This window comes from Lacerta agilis, chromosome 10 (genome assembly GCF_009819535.1).
Source record: "Lacerta agilis isolate rLacAgi1 chromosome 10, rLacAgi1.pri, whole genome shotgun sequence".
In the NCBI taxonomy this organism is placed as follows: domain Eukaryota; kingdom Metazoa; phylum Chordata; class Lepidosauria; order Squamata; family Lacertidae; genus Lacerta; species Lacerta agilis.
The window spans coordinates 20,143,375-20,164,196 of record NC_046321.1 but is presented as its reverse complement, the minus strand read 5'-3'; the positions used below and the strand labels follow the sequence as shown (position 1 = coordinate 20,164,196).

At 46.8% G+C, this 20,822-nt stretch overlaps 1 protein-coding gene across 1 annotated transcript; it reads left to right on the top strand.

Moving 5' to 3' along the window:
- Nucleotides 1–1,429: 1,429 nt before the first annotated feature.
- SSBP1 (single stranded DNA binding protein 1) lies at nt 1,430–10,512 on the top strand. Its single transcript, XM_033163075.1, has 7 exons — nt 1,430–1,645; nt 3,398–3,469; nt 5,100–5,163; nt 5,265–5,405; nt 6,745–6,832; nt 8,928–9,016; nt 10,334–10,512. The coding sequence occupies exons 2-7, from the start codon at nt 3,446–3,448 to the stop codon at nt 10,375–10,377; spliced, it is 450 nt and encodes a 149-aa protein (XP_033018966.1). The 5' UTR covers nt 1,430–1,645; nt 3,398–3,445; the 3' UTR covers nt 10,378–10,512.
- The last annotated feature ends 10,310 nt before the right edge of the window (nt 10,513–20,822 follow it).

Sequence of the window (20,822 nt, the reverse complement as noted above, 5' to 3'; positions counted from 1 at the left end):
TAGTTTTCCTGAACACAAAACACTGCTTTGTTGACTAGCCCACTCATGAAGACTTGGCTAATTGCAGCAGTGTCTTTTGGGAGTTTCAAGCCTCTCTGTGTGAGTTCCCCTGACTTGAAGATAGCTTCACTAGCTGCTGGACAGCACAAATTTTATAGCTGTTGAGAAATTCTTTTTCTTAAAAAAAGAAAGTGATACATTTGTGAATAAAGCTTCTAATCTTGTTTGCTTCTAAAGTGTATGTGTGTGGAAATTTTGTTTCAGATCATACGAGGGCTGATGACATTACCTGTGTGACCACACAGCTCTTGTGGCTGATTCCAGGATGCATCTTGACTTGAATTGCTCCACTGTGGGCTTTGCCAGAGTAATGTCTGTTGCAAAAATTTTGACATACAGTGGTACCTCGGGTTAAGTACACTTCAGGTTAAGAACAGACCTCCGGAATGAATTAAGTTCTTAACTCGAGGTACCACTGTATTTTGCTGTGCAAAGGCTGCATTGGGGGCGGGCTTGAGCTGGCATAACCAATATGGTGCCCTCCAGAGGCTGCTGGATGACATATCTCATCAGTCCAAACCTTTGGTCATGATGGCTCTTCCTAGACTTTGGAACTCCCTTCTTAGAGAAGTCAGACTGGCTTCCTCCTTGCTGTCCTTCTGCCGGCAGGTGAAGACCTCAGAATAACAGGCCTTTGGGAACTGGCTGCTTTTAATGAAGGACTGGTGCTGTGCTGGTTTTATTGTAATTATGTTTTTAATAGATATAGCTTTAAGGGGTTCAAGCCTGCCCAGGGATGGCTGTGGGCAGAACTGTGTTCCGACGACAGGTGGAGGGCACCGTGTTGGCTGATTCCTGTGCTGAGTAGCAACATACCTTCGTTCATACATATCCGTAGTTCTCACAACGCCCTTTGTTAAGAGCGCTGCTGGTCTCCAGGGGACCCAACTTCCAAGTCCAGCTATTCCCCACAACAGAGAAGCAGTTTAAAGAGATGCGTCATTTTGGTTGCCCCCAAAAGGCGGATGGCCTGAGCGAAGTCTTCCTCGGATTCATTCGTTCCAACGGGTCTACTCTGAAGTAGAAATGCCATTGGCTTCCTCGTGTGTGTATAGGGAGAAATAAGAACCACCCCCCTTGCTTTGTTTATCTTATTCCTTCTCCTGAGTCCCTTTTAAATACACCCGCTTTTTGCAGGAGGCAGGAAGCCGACGGGCCTGATCCCGCCTGGTCTCTCCCTGGCTCACCGGCATCGCCCTCCCCTCTGGTGGGGATGGAAATAATAGCGCCACTGCAAACGGGGAACTGAAATCCGGGGCTATAGAGGAGGAGGGGGGGAGAGGCTGCCGCTGATTGGTTGGTTTCTCGGTGCACAGCCCCAACTTCCGCTTTAAAGGCTCCGTTGGGTCCTCGGCACTCTTTCCGGTTTGGCGTCGCTCTACCCCTGCGCCTCTCTATGGTTCAACCCGGCGTGGTCTGCGCTGTAAGGGGTCCCAGTTTCATTTCACACCGGAAGTATCCGCGCGGACCCGCGGTGGGTTTCTCTGACCTTTCCTATCTCTTTAGACCCCCCGTCCCACGGTGATGCGCGTAGCCCCGAGCGTGTGAATCTGGGGAGGGCAAACGGAGCCTCGTTTCCTTCCAGGTAAATAGAGGGTGCAGAGGGCGCGGGGAGAGAGTATTCAGTGGTGCATTTTTTCCAAATGCAGTAGATCCCCAGGTGGTGGTTGTTGTTTAAAGCAAGCCTTGCTTTGATTTTTACCTGTAATTTGATTTTACCTGTAATCCGCCTTGAGTCCCGCACGGGAAAAAGGCGGGGTATAAATAAATACAGTATATATATATATATATATATATATATATATATATATATATAATCACGTATTGTTAGGATCATTGCAAACAAACCGCACGGTGCTCACCACCCCGCCTAGTATACCCAGCCTCTTGCATCCTCATGTGAAACCCCTGGAGCTGCACGCTCGCTGCTTTGCCCGCGTGACTCCATGCACGTGTCCGCGTTTTGGCCTTAATTGCCGCGGATTCGGACGTGCCTCTCCTGTTCATACGTGCATCTTAATTTTCTCCCTGAGAGAGCGACTTCAAATCTGTGCTCTCTTAATGCAGTTTTTTAAAAGCACGTGGTTAAAACCCCATCTCCGCTGCACATTTAAACCATCCGCATATCGCTTTAAACAGCCATGGCTTCCTTCCCCAAAGAATCATGGGAGCTGTAGTGTGCAAAGGGTGCTGAGAGTTGTTAGGAGGACCCTGTTCCCCTGACGGAACTGCAATTCTCACGAGTTGTTTAAGAGACAATCCCTCTTCCTAGAGAACTCTGGAAACTGCAGTTCTGGGAGGACTTGCACAATAAACTAGCTGCCTCCAAAGATCAGACTTTGTGCAGTAAGGAAAGTGGAAGGAAAATGCACTGGAAAATGGCACTTGCTTTGAGGCAGTGTCATGTGACCTCCCTGCAAGCAAATCTGAATGAATGCTTATTAACTAACCAGCTTTGTCTAACCTTCACTGCAAACAAGGGAGAATGAACGTTTTAGTTAGCTGGCTGTTCTGTGTATTGTGTTCATGATTTGTAACTGTTCGGTGAAAGTAACATGTCATCTTTTGAATCATTGTATCTTTTCACCCCAGATTATTGTCTCGGTCTTCTCAGCTGTGCTACTTACTACATGTGAGCCTGTTAGGGTGAGCAGAGGTTGGCAGAGTGGTGACCCTGTAAAATGCACCCATCCACACCCTGCCCAAACCCATCCACACATAGTATTGATATTTTAGTGGTGGCAGCTAGTGATTATTTGGGATAATTAAGGGCATGGTTTAGTCCTGATTACAAACCTGGGGCAACAGCCAGAAATCCACTTAATTTGTCTTGTCTAATGACTGCTGTGATGCTGGGTTAAGGAGAAGGGTCAGGATTCTCTGAAATACTTCGGGGGTTTGCCACAAAACGATTCACTTTAAACCAGGAATAAGGAATTTGTGTCCCTCCAGATGTTACTATGACTCCCATCACCCCAGGCAATTGGCAGCACTAGTTGGGGCTGGTGGGAGATCGAGCACCACAACATTTGGAAGGCAGAGTTTAAGATATCTCATTTTCTTCCATGTCTGTTAAGACTTCTAAACTGTATATGCAAGGTCTCTGGTGAGTTGCTGTGTTCCTTCAGCTACTCCAGGCTTGTTTCTGTGTTCCCTATGCTTTGTGCTTTAGATGCATAGCACAGATGGGACTTGCACCGAATGTGAAGTGTGCAGAAAAAACAAAAGGGATAGCTTTATTGTGTATTAATGTCTCCTTCTGATAAGAGGAGATAAATTGAGTAAGGTATTTTGGCAACTGGAAACTGACTGTTTTAATAGCTGTTTTGTCTTTCAGAGGAACTAGCAAAGCCCCCCATAAGAAGACATTAAGAAAGCAGCAGAAATGTTGCGTAGGCCTCTACTGCAGGTAACAATTCCATATTCTTTTGGCACAGTTTTTAAGCGCTGTTTTCTGTGATGTAGGAGACACGTATCGAGAGCAAAGTCAAGGAGCTGGAAGTTGCTTATGGTTGTATGCCTGCTATTGGACCATCTGGGTAGGCTGTGGTTTTGAAGTGTGAGAAGTGGTGCAAAGAAATTGCGAAAAATTGCAGCCCGGCTTAATTGCAAAACACGTTTGCAGTCAAATACTTCAGAACCTCTGGCAGGGGGAGAGAAAAGCAGTAGCCCTGCCCGCTTTTGCCATCAACTTCCAACAGATTACCCACAAAGGAATGTCACCCTCAACTGGAAAACAAAAAAGTTCCTCAGCCTAGTGTGTCACACAATATGTCCTGGATGCTGCAGAACTGTGGAATGCCGGCTTTAAGCAGCTACTTGTCAGCCTCTTGCTACTCCCTTGTGGCAGGGTCTGAGAATCCCAGTCAGACCTGACCCTTTTAGACAATGCCCACACCATATATTTAAAGCACTGTTATACCACTTTAACACCCAGAATTCTGGGAGCTGTAGTTATTTAAGTGCACTGGGAGTTGTTAGGAGACCCATATTCTTACAACACTACAATCAATCCCTTTTTCCAGGGGACTCTGGGAACTGAAGTTCTGTGAGGAGAATGGGAGTATCTTAACAAACTACAGTACCCAGGATTCTTTGGGAGAAGCCATGACTGTTAAAGTGGCATAATAGCTCTTTGACTGTATGGTACAAATGTGGCTTTATCGGACCTTTATTTATTGGCACTAGCAAATGGGTGAAGATAGGTGATGTTTGTTAGCAGAGCTGAAGTGTGGCACCGGGCACCAAACTGCACAAACGGCTAAAACATGGACCGTTCACATCACCTTTTCCCTCTTCCCCTGCTCCCCCCAAATCAAGTGACAGCCGTCACCAGAAATGCCCTATTGCAGGGATGGTAGCTGTGGCCTATGACCTAATTTCATGCTGATTGGAAAGAAGAGAAAAAAATGGAGGAAAGGGGTGTGACAAAAAGAGGGGGAAAGTAGCTGTCAGGGAACTGTCCCCGGCTCAGCGCAGGGTGGTGGAAGGGCTCTCGGGATGCTACAGAAAGCCTCGGCCCCACCTGACCAGCAGCACCTCTGCCAGCGGAGGAAGCAGTGATGTCTCCGGTGGGGAGAGGCAGGCAGCTCCAGGTCTTGAGAGTGGAGGCTCTGGGGATGCTGGAGAGACCCTGCTCTCCCCTCACTCAGCGGGCAAGGAGGGAGACATGCCATTTCCGGCACCCCAAGTGTGCAGAGGGGTGAAATGCAAGGAGGGGAGGTGGAGATTTCAGATACCGAAACTCTTATGTTGGGGTCACAGCTGGAAGGGGCCACTCCCGGATTCTGAGAGTGACTGATACAGACATGTACTTGTAGCTCTGCACTGTGAATTAGTATGCACAATAAACCTGTAAAAAGACAGGTTGGAGTCTTGCCTGGTTACTCGCGAGCAACCACCCCACGGACCTTACAGCAGCTTTGTTCCTCTCCCTAGCTCCATCACGTGGCCCCCAAGAGATTACTTCCAGGAAAGTGTAACCCTTGACAGGAAAAAAAAACACAATTCCCTTTGCCCATTGTTTTCCTTTCTTCTAGGTGATGCGCCAGTTTGTGAGGCACGAGTCTGAGTCGATGGCACTGCCTTTAGTCCTTGAAAGATGTAAGTAGCTCTTCTTGAGACAAGACATGCGAGCTCTGTGGGTCATGCGGAGTCAGTACCAGACTGTATTATTCCTGGTCTTTTTCCCCCCTTCTTCAAAGCCTTGAATCGTATCCAGTTACTTGGCCGTGTAGGACAGGATCCTGTCATGAGGCAAGTTGAAGGCAAAAACCCGGTCACCATCTTCAGCCTTGCAACCAACGAGATGTGGCGATCGGGAGAAAGTGAATCATTCCAGGGAGGTGAGCTGCTGTCTCGGCTGAGGGCTCAGCATTGTTAACTGTGATATATTTATGTTCTGGCATTACGCCGTGTTAGATGAAAGTCTCAACTCCTTCATCTCGGCTATAATGCCGGTTTATTATTATTATTATTTAAGACCCTTTGTCAAAAAGACCACAGGGCAGAGAGCATAATAAAGAGGGTAATAATATACATAAGCATATCTATAAAATACAAAAATCCCATTATATTTATCTTTTATTTACATTTTACTTTTATTGTGAATCGCCCTGAGACCCCCAGGTATAGGGTGGTATATAAATTTAACAAACAACAACAACAACAACAATTTATTTCAACAGTTTATGTACTACTTAATTACAGTCTTCTCTAAGCAGTCTACAAATCCCTCCATTCTCTGACTCTTTTCCTTTCCCTATCCCTGCCTTGTGTCCTTCATTCTTCTTCACTCCAGCGGGGCTCATTTTTCTTTGCCTTCTCCCCCTCCTGACCTTTTGCCATTGCTATTTCTGACCCTTGATCAACATCCTGTTCCCAAAGTCTTGGGGAGCCCTTACTCCTAAGGCCAACTTCACCTTCCATCCCCGCCATCTCTTGACCCACTGAATGCCCTCCAAAAGCACTTGTTCCCCCCCCCCCAATACTCTTAATGCTGAACAGCAGGAACTAACTCACCTAAGCTGTAAACTGAATGTCTGATGGCAAAGGTCCCCTACCCAAATGAACGTGGCTCACTTTAAGGGTTTCTAGGCAAGCATCTCTCTGGCATTGAGGACGTTCATGGGGTCGCAGTGCAGCATAGCTGTGCCTCTCCTTCCCCACTGTGGGTGTCCTCGACAAACCATACTCTTCATGTCTCAGGCAAAGGGTTCTACGTGCAGGGAGTTCCTCCATGCAAGGCCGTGGAGTGCTGGGATTTGGGGCTAATAACAATCCTTGTTTGGAGGGTCTCTCTGCACATATGGCAACACGCTTGTGGGGCTCTTTCACACAGATGCCGAATGCACTGTTGTGGGTGTCTGTGGTTGAGAAACGGGGTGGCTGCAACGTGAAACTCCATGATCGCACGTTGAAAGAAAATGCGATGGAGTTGAAGTGAACACTTCTTCCACCCCATGAAAGATTTCGCCCAACGTGGTGCCGTCCATATGTTGTTGGGCTACCCCTTCCATCAGCCCCAGCCAGCATGGCCGAAGTTCAGAAATGATGGGGAGTTAGTAGTCCCAACAAGAGCTGGAGGGATCCACATTGCAGAAAGGCTGATTTAACCCACCCTCTAGGGAAAAAAACCATGAATCCACGGGTGTTTTATCTGTTCTGTGTTTCCTTTTGACCGAGGTGATATTACACAGAAGACAACATGGCACAGGATCTCTGTGTTCAGGCCGGGGCTAAGAGATGTGGCGTATCAGTATGTGAAGAAGGGGTGAGTTAACCTGGGGGAAGTCTGCATAACAGTCGGGCATTACAAAACCTCAGGAGCTGACTGCTGACATTCTTTGTACACTAATCTTCCCTGCACAGCAGACATGGGGGACCTGTGGTCTTCCAGGTGTTACTCAGCTACATCTCATCATTCCTGACTGTTGGCCATGCTGGCCGGGACTGGTGGGAGCTGGAGTCCGACAGCATCCAGAGGACCACAGGTCCTCCACTTCTGGTATAGAAAACCTGGGGTTGGTGGTCTGGCCTAATGTATGAACTGAGGCAGGAGGCCCCTGGCGATGAAATCACTTAGATGTTCTTAAGCAAGCCAATCTGGGCCTCAGACACAAGTCTACAATAAGGAGGGATACTAAGGCTTACCTAACTCACAATAAGGCTGATGGATGAAATATGTTTTAGTGTTCTTTGGAGCAATTTTTGTTGTTGTTGTGGCCCTTGACACCTGACGGTCAGGACCCACCCTCTTCTTGTGACTATCTTGTTTTAATTCCGAATTTTTTTCTAACTCACCCTAGGACCTGCAGGTAGTGAATGTAGTGGCGGTAGTAATTAATGGTGCTTATATATTTATTTAGGGGGACGTGGGTGGTGCTGTGGTCTAAACCACAGAGCCTAGGGCTTGCCGATCTGAAGGTCGGCGGTTTGAATCCCTGCGATGGGGTGAGTTCCCGTTGCTCGGTCCCTGCTCCTGCCAACCTAGCAGTTCGAAAGCACGTCAAAATGCAAGTAGATAAATAGGTACTGCTGTGGCGGGAAGGTAAATGGTGTTTCCGTGCATTGCTCTGGTTCGCCAGAATTAGTCATGCTGGCCACATGACCCGGAAGCTGTACGCCGGCTCCCTCGGCCAGTAAAGTGAGATGAGCGTTGCAACCCCAGATTCGTCCGTGACTGGACCTAATGGTCAGGGGTCCCTTTACCTTTATATATTTATTTGCACTGTCCTCTCCTATTTGTTTTCTAAATCCAGCTAAGCCACCAGATATCACATGTACGATGTTCATTGCACCAGAATGGAAGCCAGTGTGAGCCAGACTGCATAGTATATTTTGGCTAGGACCCTGGGAGACCCAGATTCAAGCCCCCATGCAGCCAGCAAGAAGCCCACTGTCTGACCTTCTGCCAGTCACTACCTGCCAGCCTAGGCTACCTCACAGGGTTGTTAGGAGGATAAAATGGGGGGAGGGGAGAGGGAACCGTTTATGCTGCCTTGGTCTCCTTGATTGAAGGACGGAAAATAAATGTAATAAATAAATAAGCCCTTGGGGATAGCTCAGTTAGTAGGCCCTCTTGATCTCAGGGTGATGGGTTCGAGACCCATGCTGGGTGAAAGATTCCTGCACTGCAGGAGGGGTTGGAATAGATTATCCTTGTGGTCCCTTCCAACTCTACAATTATAGGAGTCTGAGTCTGTAAGCCCACTCAACTTACAGTTGTGTGTGTGTGTGTGTGTGTGTGTGTGTGTGTAGACCCAGCAGGACCCATTTCAGTAGCCTGCTGTGATGAGACACCCTCCACTATGCAGCTCCCCGCAGTGGCTTTTGAAATTTCCCTTCCCTTTCACACTTGTGATTACAGAATAATCAGATGAATGCTATCTGTCAGTGGTAGCTCTTAAAGCACTCATTCAATTGTAACAAAGGGACGCAGGTGGCGCTGTGGTCTAAACCACTGAGCCTAGGGCTTGCCGATCAGAAGGTCGGCGGTTCAAATCCCCAGGATGGGGTGAGCTCGCGTTGCTCAGTCCCTGCTCCTGCCCACCTAGCAGTTCAAAAGCACGTCAAAGTGCAAGTAGATAAATAGGTACCACTCCAGCGGGAAGGTAAACGGGGTTTCCGTGTGCTGCTCTGGTTCGCCAGAAGCGGCTTAGTCATGCTGGCCACATGACCCGGAAGCTGCACGCCGGCTCCCTCGGCCAGTAAAGTGAGATGAGCACTGCAACCCCAGAGTTGTCTGCGACTGGACCCAATGGTCAGGGGTCCCTTTACCTTTAACTGTAACAAGGAGGGAACCTTGGAATGGAAAGCAAAATGTTGCCATTAATCTCCCCGGTTGTCTTGTACTTGGCTTCTGGCAGTGCTCGGATCTATGTGGAAGGGAAGATAGACTACGGCGAGTACGTAGACAAGAACAACGTAAGGCGGCAAGCCACAACAATCATTGCAGGTAAAGAACTTCCTATGACAAGCCAGGCAGGGCAATTGGGGAAGGGGGCTGTGCTTGTTGCCCATGCATCCGAACCACCTTTCCCCTTCCTTACTTCGAACAACGAGCCAGATTTAGATAGAACTGAGTAGTGCCTTAAATGCCTAGCCTGTGCCACAAGGTGTCGCTGTTGGGTGCTCTTAGTGTCTGCTCTGCGTCAGTTTTGCACATGCTTCTTCAAGTTCTCCCATTTTCTCGTTGATGTGTAAGTCGTTTTTATTTTAGAAAGTTCACAGGCAACGCACGCCCTTAAACGTATTTCCTCATGAACGTTCAGTCATACTTTTATCCCATTGTACACATTTTAAAACTTACTTTGTCCTAAAATACAAGTTCGTTTGTTTTTTTAAATGGATCCTGATGTGTCTTTTGAGCTGAGAACTGCATTCAGAAACCCAGAAAATTACTACTTCCTTGTCTGTGAGCTTTTGCACGCTTCCCCTCTGCCGACAAAGAGGCTGGTCAGATTCTGTTTGCTTTCTCAAAGAAAGCGAGCCTTGTCTGAAAGTTCAGATTTCAGGAGTTTAGCAGGAAATACTTGAATGTCTGGCTGTGCCACCAATTATAGGTTTCCTCCCATCTTCCTGCGTTCTCTGTCCGACAGGGTGGTTGTTGGATGAGAGGCGGCTTTGAGAGGAGGTGGCTAAGGAAAAGAGGGAGAAATTAATTCCCGTTTAATGAACAAAACACCCGCTAAAAACACCCCACAGCATGTTGGTAATAACTTTGGGTTGTAGCCAGTGTTAGTCCTACTCAGGAGTAGACCCACTGAAACATACCAACACCTTTAACTTGGGTTGATTGATTTTCAGTGGGTGTGCTCTGAGTAAGACTTAGCTGGATGCAACTTATTAGGGCCAACCCAAAAGTTGCAAAACATTTGTAAGCAGCTCACCGCGTAAAAGCCATTAGCTTTATTTTGGATGGGTATTCCTGGAACGGCTGCACCCTCTGTTCTCTCCCCACGTACTGAGAACCCATGTGAGGTGGGTCAAGTTGACTAGCCCTGCCAGCGCATCCACCCATTGGGCTGGTATGTGAATGTGTTCTACTTGCCTACTGGAGAGTTGCAAACTTGCCTGCTCTGGGTGGTGGTTTTCTTGTATGGGTGTCTGGTTTTAGTCTTGTTTTAAATGCTTCTGCTGTTTTCATAGTTTTTAACTTAATATGTGCGTATCAGCTTGGGACGCTCACTTAGAAGGTGACTAATAAAACAGTGGAGGGCTTCGACTCAGTCGTGTTTGAATGTGTAACGTGTCTCTTTCTCTCTCCTTGCAGATAACATTATTTTCCTGAGCGACCTTCTTAAAGAAAAGGAATGAGCGGTCTGTCCTGGGACCGGGTTTTCAGCTGTTCCTTTTTTTCTGCTTCTTTTGGTAGCATTTCCTAATTCTGAAATCATGTGTCTGCCTATAGTTTCTTTTCCATGATTAAAAATAACCTTTTGTACAAATAAGGAGGTTGGTGTGAGTGTTCTGTGTCTATTTTTGCAGCCCACCCCACTCTTTTCTTGATTCAGGCTTTTGCAGGGCTTTTTTTCAGCTGGAACTCTCCGGAACTCAGTTCCTGCACCTCTCAGGTGGGCGCCATTGCCATTCTAAGAGAACGAGGGAGTCATTCATGGTGAGTTCCAGCACCTTTTTTTCTAGAAAGAAGCACTGGGCTTCTGACACCTCTGTGTTTCACATTGTGTATAAGAGAGAGAGAGAGAGAGAGGTATTGTTTTTCACCTATTAATTGTAACTGCTCTTCAGTGCTGTGGGAAATGTTGTGATTGTTTTCATGGATGGTGGGGAGCTATGAAAATCAGCAAGGCCCAGACCAGAGCCATATTTGATAGCAGGACTAGCCATATTCCAGCATTCTGATTACTTGTGTGTAAGCAAATGTGCGAGGAAGCTCTGCCTTCCCCACTGCATTCTGTTCTCCTTTTTTCAGCCTTCCATGAGCAAAGCTGAGAAATAATTTATTTCTGGAACCTCGGTGGAGCCAGTCAGAGGAAGCTTCACTGGGCTAGATGGACCAATGGCGTGGCTCGTTATAAAGCAACTTCCAGTGTCCCAGGTCAGCGTCCCTAAGTGCCTCTCAGATCTACATTCTGCCCTTTGTATAGCCTGGTCTCTGAGACGCAGCATGTCCCCTTAGAAATTATGAGGCTGCCAGTTGGCCAGTGAGGTTTACTGCAAGGAGCCTGTTACCTGAGATCCCTTAACTTGAGGAGCGCAGAACATTTTTATGTCAAGGCCCACATTCCCTCATGGGTAATCTGTTGCGGGCCACATACTAGCAGTGGACAGAGCTAGTGCTACTAATAGGCAGAGCTAGATGGATTAACTAAGCTGGAATAAAGACCACCCTGCTACAAATTTTGCCAAGGGAAACGCAGATTTGAATCCCCATTCCTGTGCCGGTCAACTTGGATGTAAGCATCATAGAGTTAGACAGGGTTTCTTTGAAATAAAAGTATACAGAGGACTTGCTTATTCTTAGTAGTACAACAGACCAATACGGCTACAGTTCCGGAAAGCAAGTGAAAGCAATTCCTTTCTGCTTGTAATGTGCAGGCTCACACACTCTCCAGAAGCCTACCAATTTGTTTTTGGTCAGCTGGGTGGGGTGGGGTGGGAGGAATTGTTTTCTCCAAGCCTAGGGCAAAGAAGTATAACTAGATGGGGAAACCACTTTTAAAGGTCAGGGAAATCAAGGGCAAAATGAACAGGAAGGAAGCAACTCTGCTGGGATGGAAAGATTGGGGCAACTTCAGGAGGCATCAGACGGAGGCCAGCTGTTTTTTTAGCTGCAGGGATTGAATCTATAACTTGCACTGAGCTCAGCTTTGCCTTTCCTTTCTAGGTGTTACAGGATAGACACAGAGATTACATGTCCCTGAACTGCATTCTTCTGGGATCATGTTTAGTTTCGTGACCTTTTATGTTCCTGTCGCTTCTCTGTTCAATATTTGCTTAGGTATGCATTGTGCCATCCTTTCTGCATCGCTCCATGGACTTGTCCCTGCCCTGGCCTCAGGCCCTCCCGACTGAAGCATGGCTGCATTGGCAAAGGGATGTGCGCAAACTGACAAAGTGCAGAGGAGCCACCTTGGGAGGAGTGGGACGTTGTTTGTAGAAGTGGGGGCAGCTGAGTGGGGGCAGACACACACTAGCAGTGTGACTCAGAGCACACTCTGGCCAGCGTTTTCAAAGCAGAGTTTGTGAATGCTGGATTCTGCTTTGCTTCCCTGTGGTTTCTCCGTCACTTTAGGAATATCAAATGAAAGAGCAGGACCCTTCTGACAGCTTCTGGCATAATCAACAGCAAATTGGCAGCCAGTTCAGACCCCTGAACTAGAGTTGCTTCATAATAGCTCAGTCGGTAGAGTGTGAGACTCTTACTCTCAGCACTGTGGGTTCGAGCCCCATGTTGGGCAAAAGATTCCTGCGTTGCAGGGGGGTGGACTAGATGACTCTTGTGGTCCCTTTCAACTCTACAATTCAGTGCTGACCAGGTGTCGCTCCTCTCAGCAACTGTGCTGCAGCATTCTGAGATTGGCTTAGCTCCTTGGGTGGGAGACTGCCAGAAGCCCCAGTGCAGGAGCAGTATCATAGGTGAAAAGGAATACATAAATTATTATCTTTTAATTCCCACCATCTGCAAATGGTACAGCCTGGCAAAACCCGCTCTGTTTCCTTTTCCCCTGCTCAACAGGCAGGGAAATGGTTTACAGGCTCCTTGCACTGCAGAAAATAATACATTTCACTCTGAAATGGATTGTTTTGACAGTGGCCTGGGTTGATATTGTTTCTCCATCTTTTAGGAGGAAATGAGGGATTGCAAACAAGCACAGGAAGGCTGGCTCACTGACAATATTTGAGAAGTGTTTGTGGAATGCACATTACCTGGGTCGTTTGCTTTTATCATCTCCCCCTTCCTATCTTGTTTCTTTTAAGGCGATAGCTTTTTAGGTATACATCTGTCTACACAACCCATTGTGGCTAAAAACAATTCAATATTAAAATATTTTAGGGTGATGCAAAGGTAGGGAGCCACCTGATACAGAATCAGACCTCTGGTCCATTCAGATCAGTTTTGGGCTAGTGGCTGCTAGTGTTTCATCCTTGGCCGAAGAGCGCACAGATTGAACCTGGGACCCGCTGTGTGCAAAAGTGCAGGGAGGGCCCTAGCTTAGTGGCTGACCACCTGTTTGGTGTGCAGAAGGTCCCTGGCATCTCCAATTAGTGCTGGGGGAGAGCCCTGTTTTGTAGATGAGCCCAACGGTCTGACTTTGCATAATGCAGATTCCTGTGTTTGTAGGCAAAGCAGCTCCACCACCACTGAGCCACAACTGGAATGAATGGGCCTGTGTTTTGCATGTGCGTTTAATGCACCTGAGTTCAAGGTTCTCTAAGTGGTAGCAGGACACAGAGAAAGTCCCACGTTCAATCCTTGGCATTTCCCATTCAAAGGATTGGGCAGGAGGCAGAAGGAAAAAGGACCAGAGAGCTACAGCTACCAGCTGTCCTAGCAGTGTGGGGAAGGTGCCTACAAACAACCACCACTGAGCTTGCTTACAGAGAGAAGCTGTTTGCACCTCTCCTGTTCAGAACAGGTAGGAAGGTGAGCATCCAGGGAGACATGGGCGTGTTTAAAGGGGAGCGTTCAGTGCTTTTTTCTGGGGGGATGCATACCCCTAAACATTTTGTAATCGATAAGTTTGGCCTCATTGAGGGGCAGTATTTCAATATGAGTAGGAAAATGAGAGTACCCCTAAACATATTTTTGTTGTAGAAAAAAAGCACTGGGAGTGTTTTAATGCAGGAGAAGCTGAGCTCAGTGCAAATAGGAACTGAGCAGGAACAGCAAACAGTCTCTTGTGTATTGTAAATCTTTAAGAATATATTTACTGAGGCCTTTTTTGGATGTCACAGAGCTACAGTCAATCCCTTTTCCTAGAGAACTCTGGGAGTTATAGCCCTGTGAACAGGGGTCTCCTATAAACTCTCTTAACAAACTACAGTTCCCGGGACTAGATGAGGAGAACCTGTGGTCTTCCAGATGTTCCTTGACTGCAACACCTGTATTCCTGACCATGCTGACTGAGCCTGATGGGATTTGTAGTCTTTTAACAACTTCTGGAAGGCATTGGGTTTTTTTGGGTGGGGGAGGTTGCTGTAGACTCTGGCAAGTTGTTCATTGCATGTGTGGTGCCTTCCTTACATTCGAGAGTGATGTGCTGCCAATCACTTTACCTTGACAATGAGGGAATTGTCAGTGTGGCAACTTATGTAGCTTATGAACAGGAGAGGGGCTGGACTCATTCCAGTTTGCAAATGGGTGTCATTCTGACCTCTTGGGTTTTGGATGGCTTGTTTGGTCCTTGACCTTTTCAACGTTGCTTGATTTGGCTGTTTCTGCAGGTTGGGGATGGAATCAAAGCAGTCTTTTGAAATGCAGGTACTTCAGCTTAGCTCTTTCCTGTATGTATGTGTTTATAATGGGAGGACGGACACCTGTGGCCTCCAGATGTTGTTTAATCCAACTCCCTTCATCCCAGTCTGCATGGCCAGCAGTCAGAGAGGATGAGTGAACATCTGGACTAGTCTAGAGGCTTGTCTAATGCCAGGCAGGGGCCATTCTAAACTGGGTATGTTTAGCCTGGGGAATCGAAGGCATGAGAGGTGATAGGATAGCCGTCCTTGAATACTCGAAGGGCTGCCGCATGGAGCAAGCTTGTTTTCTGCAGCTCCAGAGGGTAGGATCTGAACCATTGGATCCAAATTATAAGAAAGTAGATTCCAACTAGACGTCAGGAAGAACTTGATGCTGGTAAGAGCTGTTCGACAGTGGAACCGAGTCCCTCAGAGGGCTGTGGACTCCTCTTAATTGGAGATTTTAAAGCAGAGGTTGGATGGTCATCTATCAGGAATTCCTTAGCTGTGATTCCTGCATTGCAGAGGGTTGGACTAGAGGACCCTTCCAACTCTACAATTCTATGAGTCTATTACAGTGGTACCTCGGGTTACATACGCTTCAGGTTACAAACTCCGCTAACCCAGAAATAACGCTTCAGGTTAAGAACTTTGCTTCAGGATAAGAACAGAAATTGTGCTCTGGCGGCGCAGCAGCAGCAGGAGGCCCCATTAGCTAAAGTGGTGCTTCAGGTTAAGAACAGCTTCAGGTTAAGAACTGATCTCCGGAATGAATTAAGTACGTAACCAGAGGCACCACTGTACTAGATGCGCCCTTGGCCTATCTAGCAGCTGCACATAATGAGGGAATCGGTTTAACCTTCCAGATGGTCATAAAAGGTTTTTGTGATACATGCAGTTAAAATCTGAAGAGATCAAGTCATGGTCCATCTAATCCTGCCTTCAGCTTCATAGAGTGGCCAGTTAGATGTTTCAGGGATGCCTCCAAACAGGGCAATGAAGCTGCAAGCCCTTACCCATTTTTTTGACCTCAGCATATCATACCTAGGGATAGACTGTCTCTGGATATGATAAGGAGTCATGGAGGTGCATTTTTTAATTACAGCGGCTAATGGCAGCCAATGGATCTGGGTTCTGTAAATTTCTATCTGATTCTTTTTTAAAATGCTAGTTTATCATGCACAAAACTGGAATTCTTTAAAAAAAGGGGGGGGGTGCTAGAAGAACTAGGACTGGAGGAAGCCAGTTAAATGAAGAGTGGAATGTTTTAGGAGCAAGAGGGGGGTGGAAAGAAAACAAAGAGCCGTTTGCAATGAAACTTCTTGCTGTGAAACCAGCTTATCCGGCCGGCAATGGCTGCTATGTGGGACCCAGTCCCCTATGCCCCAGGCCATCTGCATCACTGGGGCCCTGCACATGTCACTGTGTGAGTACAGGATTGCCCTATGAGCCAATACCTAACAAGGGAACTTTAATCTGATAAGAAAAGCCGCTCAACCGGTTCATGTGATCGCTCGTCATCGTTTATCTTCGAACTGTTCCAGTTCAGTTGTGAGCAGGAACAGAGGTGTAGATGTGGATCTCTGTGAACGCACATAACAGACGGTGTATCTCTCCCCCCCCCCCCTGCTCTGGCTGTTTATCTTTATGCAGAGGGCATTCAAGAAGCCAAAGTCTGGCCCAGGTCTGTTGCTCAGGGTAGGCTTTGAAGCCAACCAATTTCTGCAAGGGAAGGGCTGTAGCTCAGCGGTCTCAAGTTCAATACCTGCCATCTCCCGGTGGGGCTAGAAGAGAGTGCTCCTAAAACCCTGGGAACCAGCTGCCAGTCAGTGTAGACGATATTGAGCTGGATGGATGGATAGTCTGATTCTGCATAAGGCAGCTTCAGAGATACCCATGCTCCTGCAATGTACTATGTGCTGTTTTTGCATGTAGGTACAAGAGGTAGTGATGGCCATCAACTTGTATCACTTTAAAACCACTTTGAATTTTTTTTTTCTTTTTAAAAATAAAATAAATTCACAGAGGATAAGATTATCAACAGCTACTAGCCATGATGGCTGCCTCTGAATACCAGCCGCTAAGAATCACAAATAGGAGTGCAAATGTTGCATTTAGGTCCTGCCTTTAGGCTTCCCATAGACATAATGGTTGGCTATAGAGAGAACCCCCTTCATGGATCACTGCCTTGTCGTGGCGAAGGGGCTTGAATTACTCAGGCAAGCTATGGACAGGTCAAGATGGACAGGTCATAGCGGAGAGTTTGGACCAAACGTGATCCACCTGGAGAAGGAACTGGCAAGCCGCTCCAGTATCCCTGCCAAGAAAACTCCATGGACAAAGACAACAGGCATATAAAAGATATGACGCTGGAAGATGAGCCCCTCAGGTCGGAAGGCGTCCAACTTGCTACTGGGGAAGAGCGGAGGACAAGTACAAGTAGATCCAGAGCTGATGAAGCGGCTGGGCCAAAGCCGAAAGGACGCTCAGTTGCGGATATGCCTGGAAGCGAAAGGAAAGTCCAATGCTGTAAAGAAAAGTATTGCATAGGAACCTGGAATGTAAGAACCATGAACCTTGGTAAGCTGGATGTGGTAAAAAATGAGATGGCAAGAATAAACATTGACATCCTAGGCATCAGTGAACTAAAATGGACAGGAACGGGCGAATTCAGTTCGGATGACTATCATATCTACTACTGTGGGCAGGAATCCCGTAAAAGAAATGGAGTGGCCCTCATAGTCAACAAAAGAGTGGCGAAAGCTGTACTGGGATGCAACTTCAAAAATGATAGAATGATCTCGATACGAATCCAAGGCAGTCCTTTTAACATCACAGTAATCCAAGTTTATGCACCAACTACCAGTGCTGAAGAAACCGAAATTGATCAATTCTATGAAGACTTACAACACCTTATAGAAATGACACCAAAGAAGGATGTTCTTCTCATTATAGGGGATTGGAATGCTAAAGTAGGAAGTCAAGAGATAAAAGGAACAACTGGCAAGTTTGGCCTTGGAGATCAAAATGAAGCAGGGCAAAGGCTAATAGAGTTCTGTCAAGAGAACAAGCTGGTCATCACAAACACTCTTTTCCAACAACACAAGAGACGACTCTACACATGGACATCACCAGATGGGCAACATCGAAATCAGATTGATTATATTCTCTGCAGCCAAAGATGGAGAAGCTCTATACACTCAGCAAAAACAAGACCTGGAGCTGACTGTGGCTCAGATCATCAGCTTCTTATAGCAAAATTCCAGCTTAAACTGAAGAAAGTAGGAAAAACCACTGGGCCAGTAAGATTCAATCTAAATCAAATTCCTTATGAATACACAGTTGAAGTGAAGAACAGGTTCAAGGATTTAGATTTGATGGATAGAGTACCTGAAGAACTGTGGATGGAGGCTCGTAACATTATACAGGAGACAGCAACGAAAACCATCCCAATGAAAAAGAAATGCAAGAAAGCAAAGTGGCTGACCAATGAGGCCTTACAAATAGCGGGGGAGAGAAGACAAGCAAAATGCGAAGGAGATCGTGAAAGATACAGGAAATTGAATGCAGATTTCCAAAGAATAGCAAGGAGAGACAAGAGGGCCTTTCTAAACGAGCAATGCAAAGAAATAGAGGAAAATAACAGAATGGGAAAAACCAGAGATTTATTCAAGAAAATTGGAGATATGAAAGGAACATTTCGTACAAAGATTACCACAATTAAGGACAAAAGTGGAAAGGACCTAACAGAAGCAGAAGACATCAAGAAGAGGTGGCAAGAATACACAGAGGAATTATACCAGAAAGATATGGAGGTCTCATACACCCCAGGAAATGTGGTTGCTGACCTTGAGCCAGACATCCTGGAGAGTGAAGTCAAATGGGCCTTAGAAAGCCTTGCTAACAACAAGGCCAGTGGAAGTGATGATATTCCAGCTGAACTATTTAAAATTTTAAAAGAGGATGCTGTTAAGGTGCTGCACTCAATATGCCAGCAAGTTTGGAAAACTCAGCAGTGGCCAGAGGATTGGAGAAGATCAGTCTACATCCCAATCCCAAAGAAGGGCAGTGCCAAAGAATGCTCCAACTACCGCACAATTGCACTCATTTCACACGCTAGCAAGGTTATGCTTAAAATTCTACAAGGCAGGCTTAAGCAGTATGTGGACCGAGAACTCCCAGAAGTGCAAGCTGGATTTCGAAGGGGCAGAGGAACCAGAGACCAAATTGCAAACATGCGCTGGATTATGGAGAAAGCCAGAGAGTTCCAGAAAAACATCTACTTCTGCTTCATTGATTATGCAAAAGCATTTGACTGTGTCGACCACAGCAAACTATGGCAAGTTCTTAAAGAAATGGGAGTGCCGGATCACCTCATTTGCCTCCTGAGAAATCTCTATGTGGGACAAGAAGCTACAGTTAGAACTGGATATGGAACAACTGATTGGTTCAAAATTGGGAAAGGAGTACGACAAGGCTGTATATTGTCTCCCTGCTTATTTAACTTATATGCAGAATACATCATGCGAAAGGCTGGACTGGATGAATCCCCAACCGGAATTAAGATTGCCGGAAAAAATATCAACAACCTCAGATATGCTGATGATACAACCTTGATGGCAGAAAGTGAGGAAGAATTAAAGAGCCTTTTAATGAGGGTGAAAGAGGAGAGCGCAAAATATGGTCTGAAGCTCAACATCAAAAAAACTAAGATCATGGCCACTGGTCCCATCACCTCCTGGCAAATAGAAGGGGAAGAAATGGAGGCAGTGAGAGATTTCACTTTCTTGGGTTCCATGATCACTGCAGATGGTGACAGCAGTCACGAAATCAGAAGACGCCTGCTTTTTGGGAGAAAAGCAATGACAAACCTAGACAGCATCTTAAAAAGCAAAGACATCACCTTGCCGACAAAGGTCCGTATAGTTAAAGCTATGGTTTTCCCAGTAGTAATGTACGGAAGTGAGAGCTGGACCATCAAGAAGGCTGATCGCCGTAGAATTGATGCTTTTGAATTATGGTGCTGGAGGAGACTCTTGAGAGTCCCGTGGACTGCAAGAAGATCAAACCTATCCATTCTCAAAGAAATCAGCCCTGAGTACTCACTAGAAGGACAGATCCTGAAGTTGAGGCTCCAGTACTTTGGCCACCTCATGAGAAGAGAAGACTCCCTAGAAAAGACCCTGATGTTGGGAAAGATGGAGGGCACAAGGAGAAGGGGACGACAGAGGATGAGATGGTTGGACAGTGTTCTTGAAGCTACTAACATGAGTTTGGCCAAACTGCGAGAGGCAGTGAAGGATAGGCGTGCCTGGCGTACTCTGGTCCATGGGGTCACGAAGAGTCGGACACGACTGAACGACTGAACAACAATAGAGAGAACAGGATACCGGACTAGATGGGCCATTGGCTTGATTTAGCGCGGTCCTTCTTGCAGTCTAAGGCAGCTTTCTATGTCCCTGTTCCATTGGAAAGCTGGGACTGCGCTTCAGAATGACAGACATTACAAAGCAACACCGTGAATTTTGCAATATTTTTGCCAGGAAATAACTTGGCCTTTGATCCAGTTGGGAGTCATTGGCCGTTATCCAGATAGCCTTTTCAGTTTCCAGTCTGAGTTATGAGGAAACCCTGCCCTTGCCCTTGTGCTTGACTGGAATGGTTCAGTTAAAAGCACAGCGGCAGGCACGCTGCCCAGTGCAAGGTTTTGGATGTGAGCTTTCGTAGATTGCAGAGCTTTGTCGGCGACAGCTCTGGAGTGCTGTGCTTTCAGATATGCTGCACTCAGTAGCTGCAGAAAGGATGGGGAACCTGGACCCCTTCTGATGTTGCTGAACTACAACCCTCATCACCCCTGACCATTGGCCACACTGGCAGGGGCTGATGGGAGTTGGAGTCCAACAACAGCTAGGGAGCTGCAGGTTCCCCAACCCATGATACAGGATATCAGCAGAAGGGTGGGGGCTAGTCATGGAATGGGGTATCGTTTTTCTTTTTTGCTGTTGTTTAGTTCCTAATTTCTCATCGTACGGAATAAGACGATTGATTCAGATAGAACAGGGGGTGGGGAACCTTGGGCCCAGGGGCCAAATGCAACCCTCTGGGCTTCTCCATCTGGTTCTTGGGGCTCTCTCCAAGCCAGACTCCTCACTTCATACCTTGGATGTTCCTGAGCTAGAAGCTGGTTGGCTCTGTTTTGGCCAAAAGGGCACAGAGCCCTTTATTAAAACAGCAACTTTCTTGGTTGTGTTCTGTGCGGGTTAGTTGTAGGCTGGAAGCACAATTCAAAGTGTTGGTGCTGACCTTTAAAGCCCTAAACGGCCTCAGTCCAGTGTATCTGA

Excerpts from the sequence above, each read along its gene's own strand:
- SSBP1 (XM_033163075.1), top strand. The coding sequence starts at position 3,446 with ATGTTGCGTAGGCCTCTACTGCAG. Across the intron at positions 5,164-5,264 it reads GCCTTTAGTCCTTGAAAGAT|CCTTGAATCGTATCCAGTTA; the intron begins GTAAGTAGCTCT and ends CCTTCTTCAAAG. Across the intron at positions 5,406-6,744 it reads AAGTGAATCATTCCAGGGAG|GTGATATTACACAGAAGACA; the intron begins GTGAGCTGCTGT and ends CTTTTGACCGAG.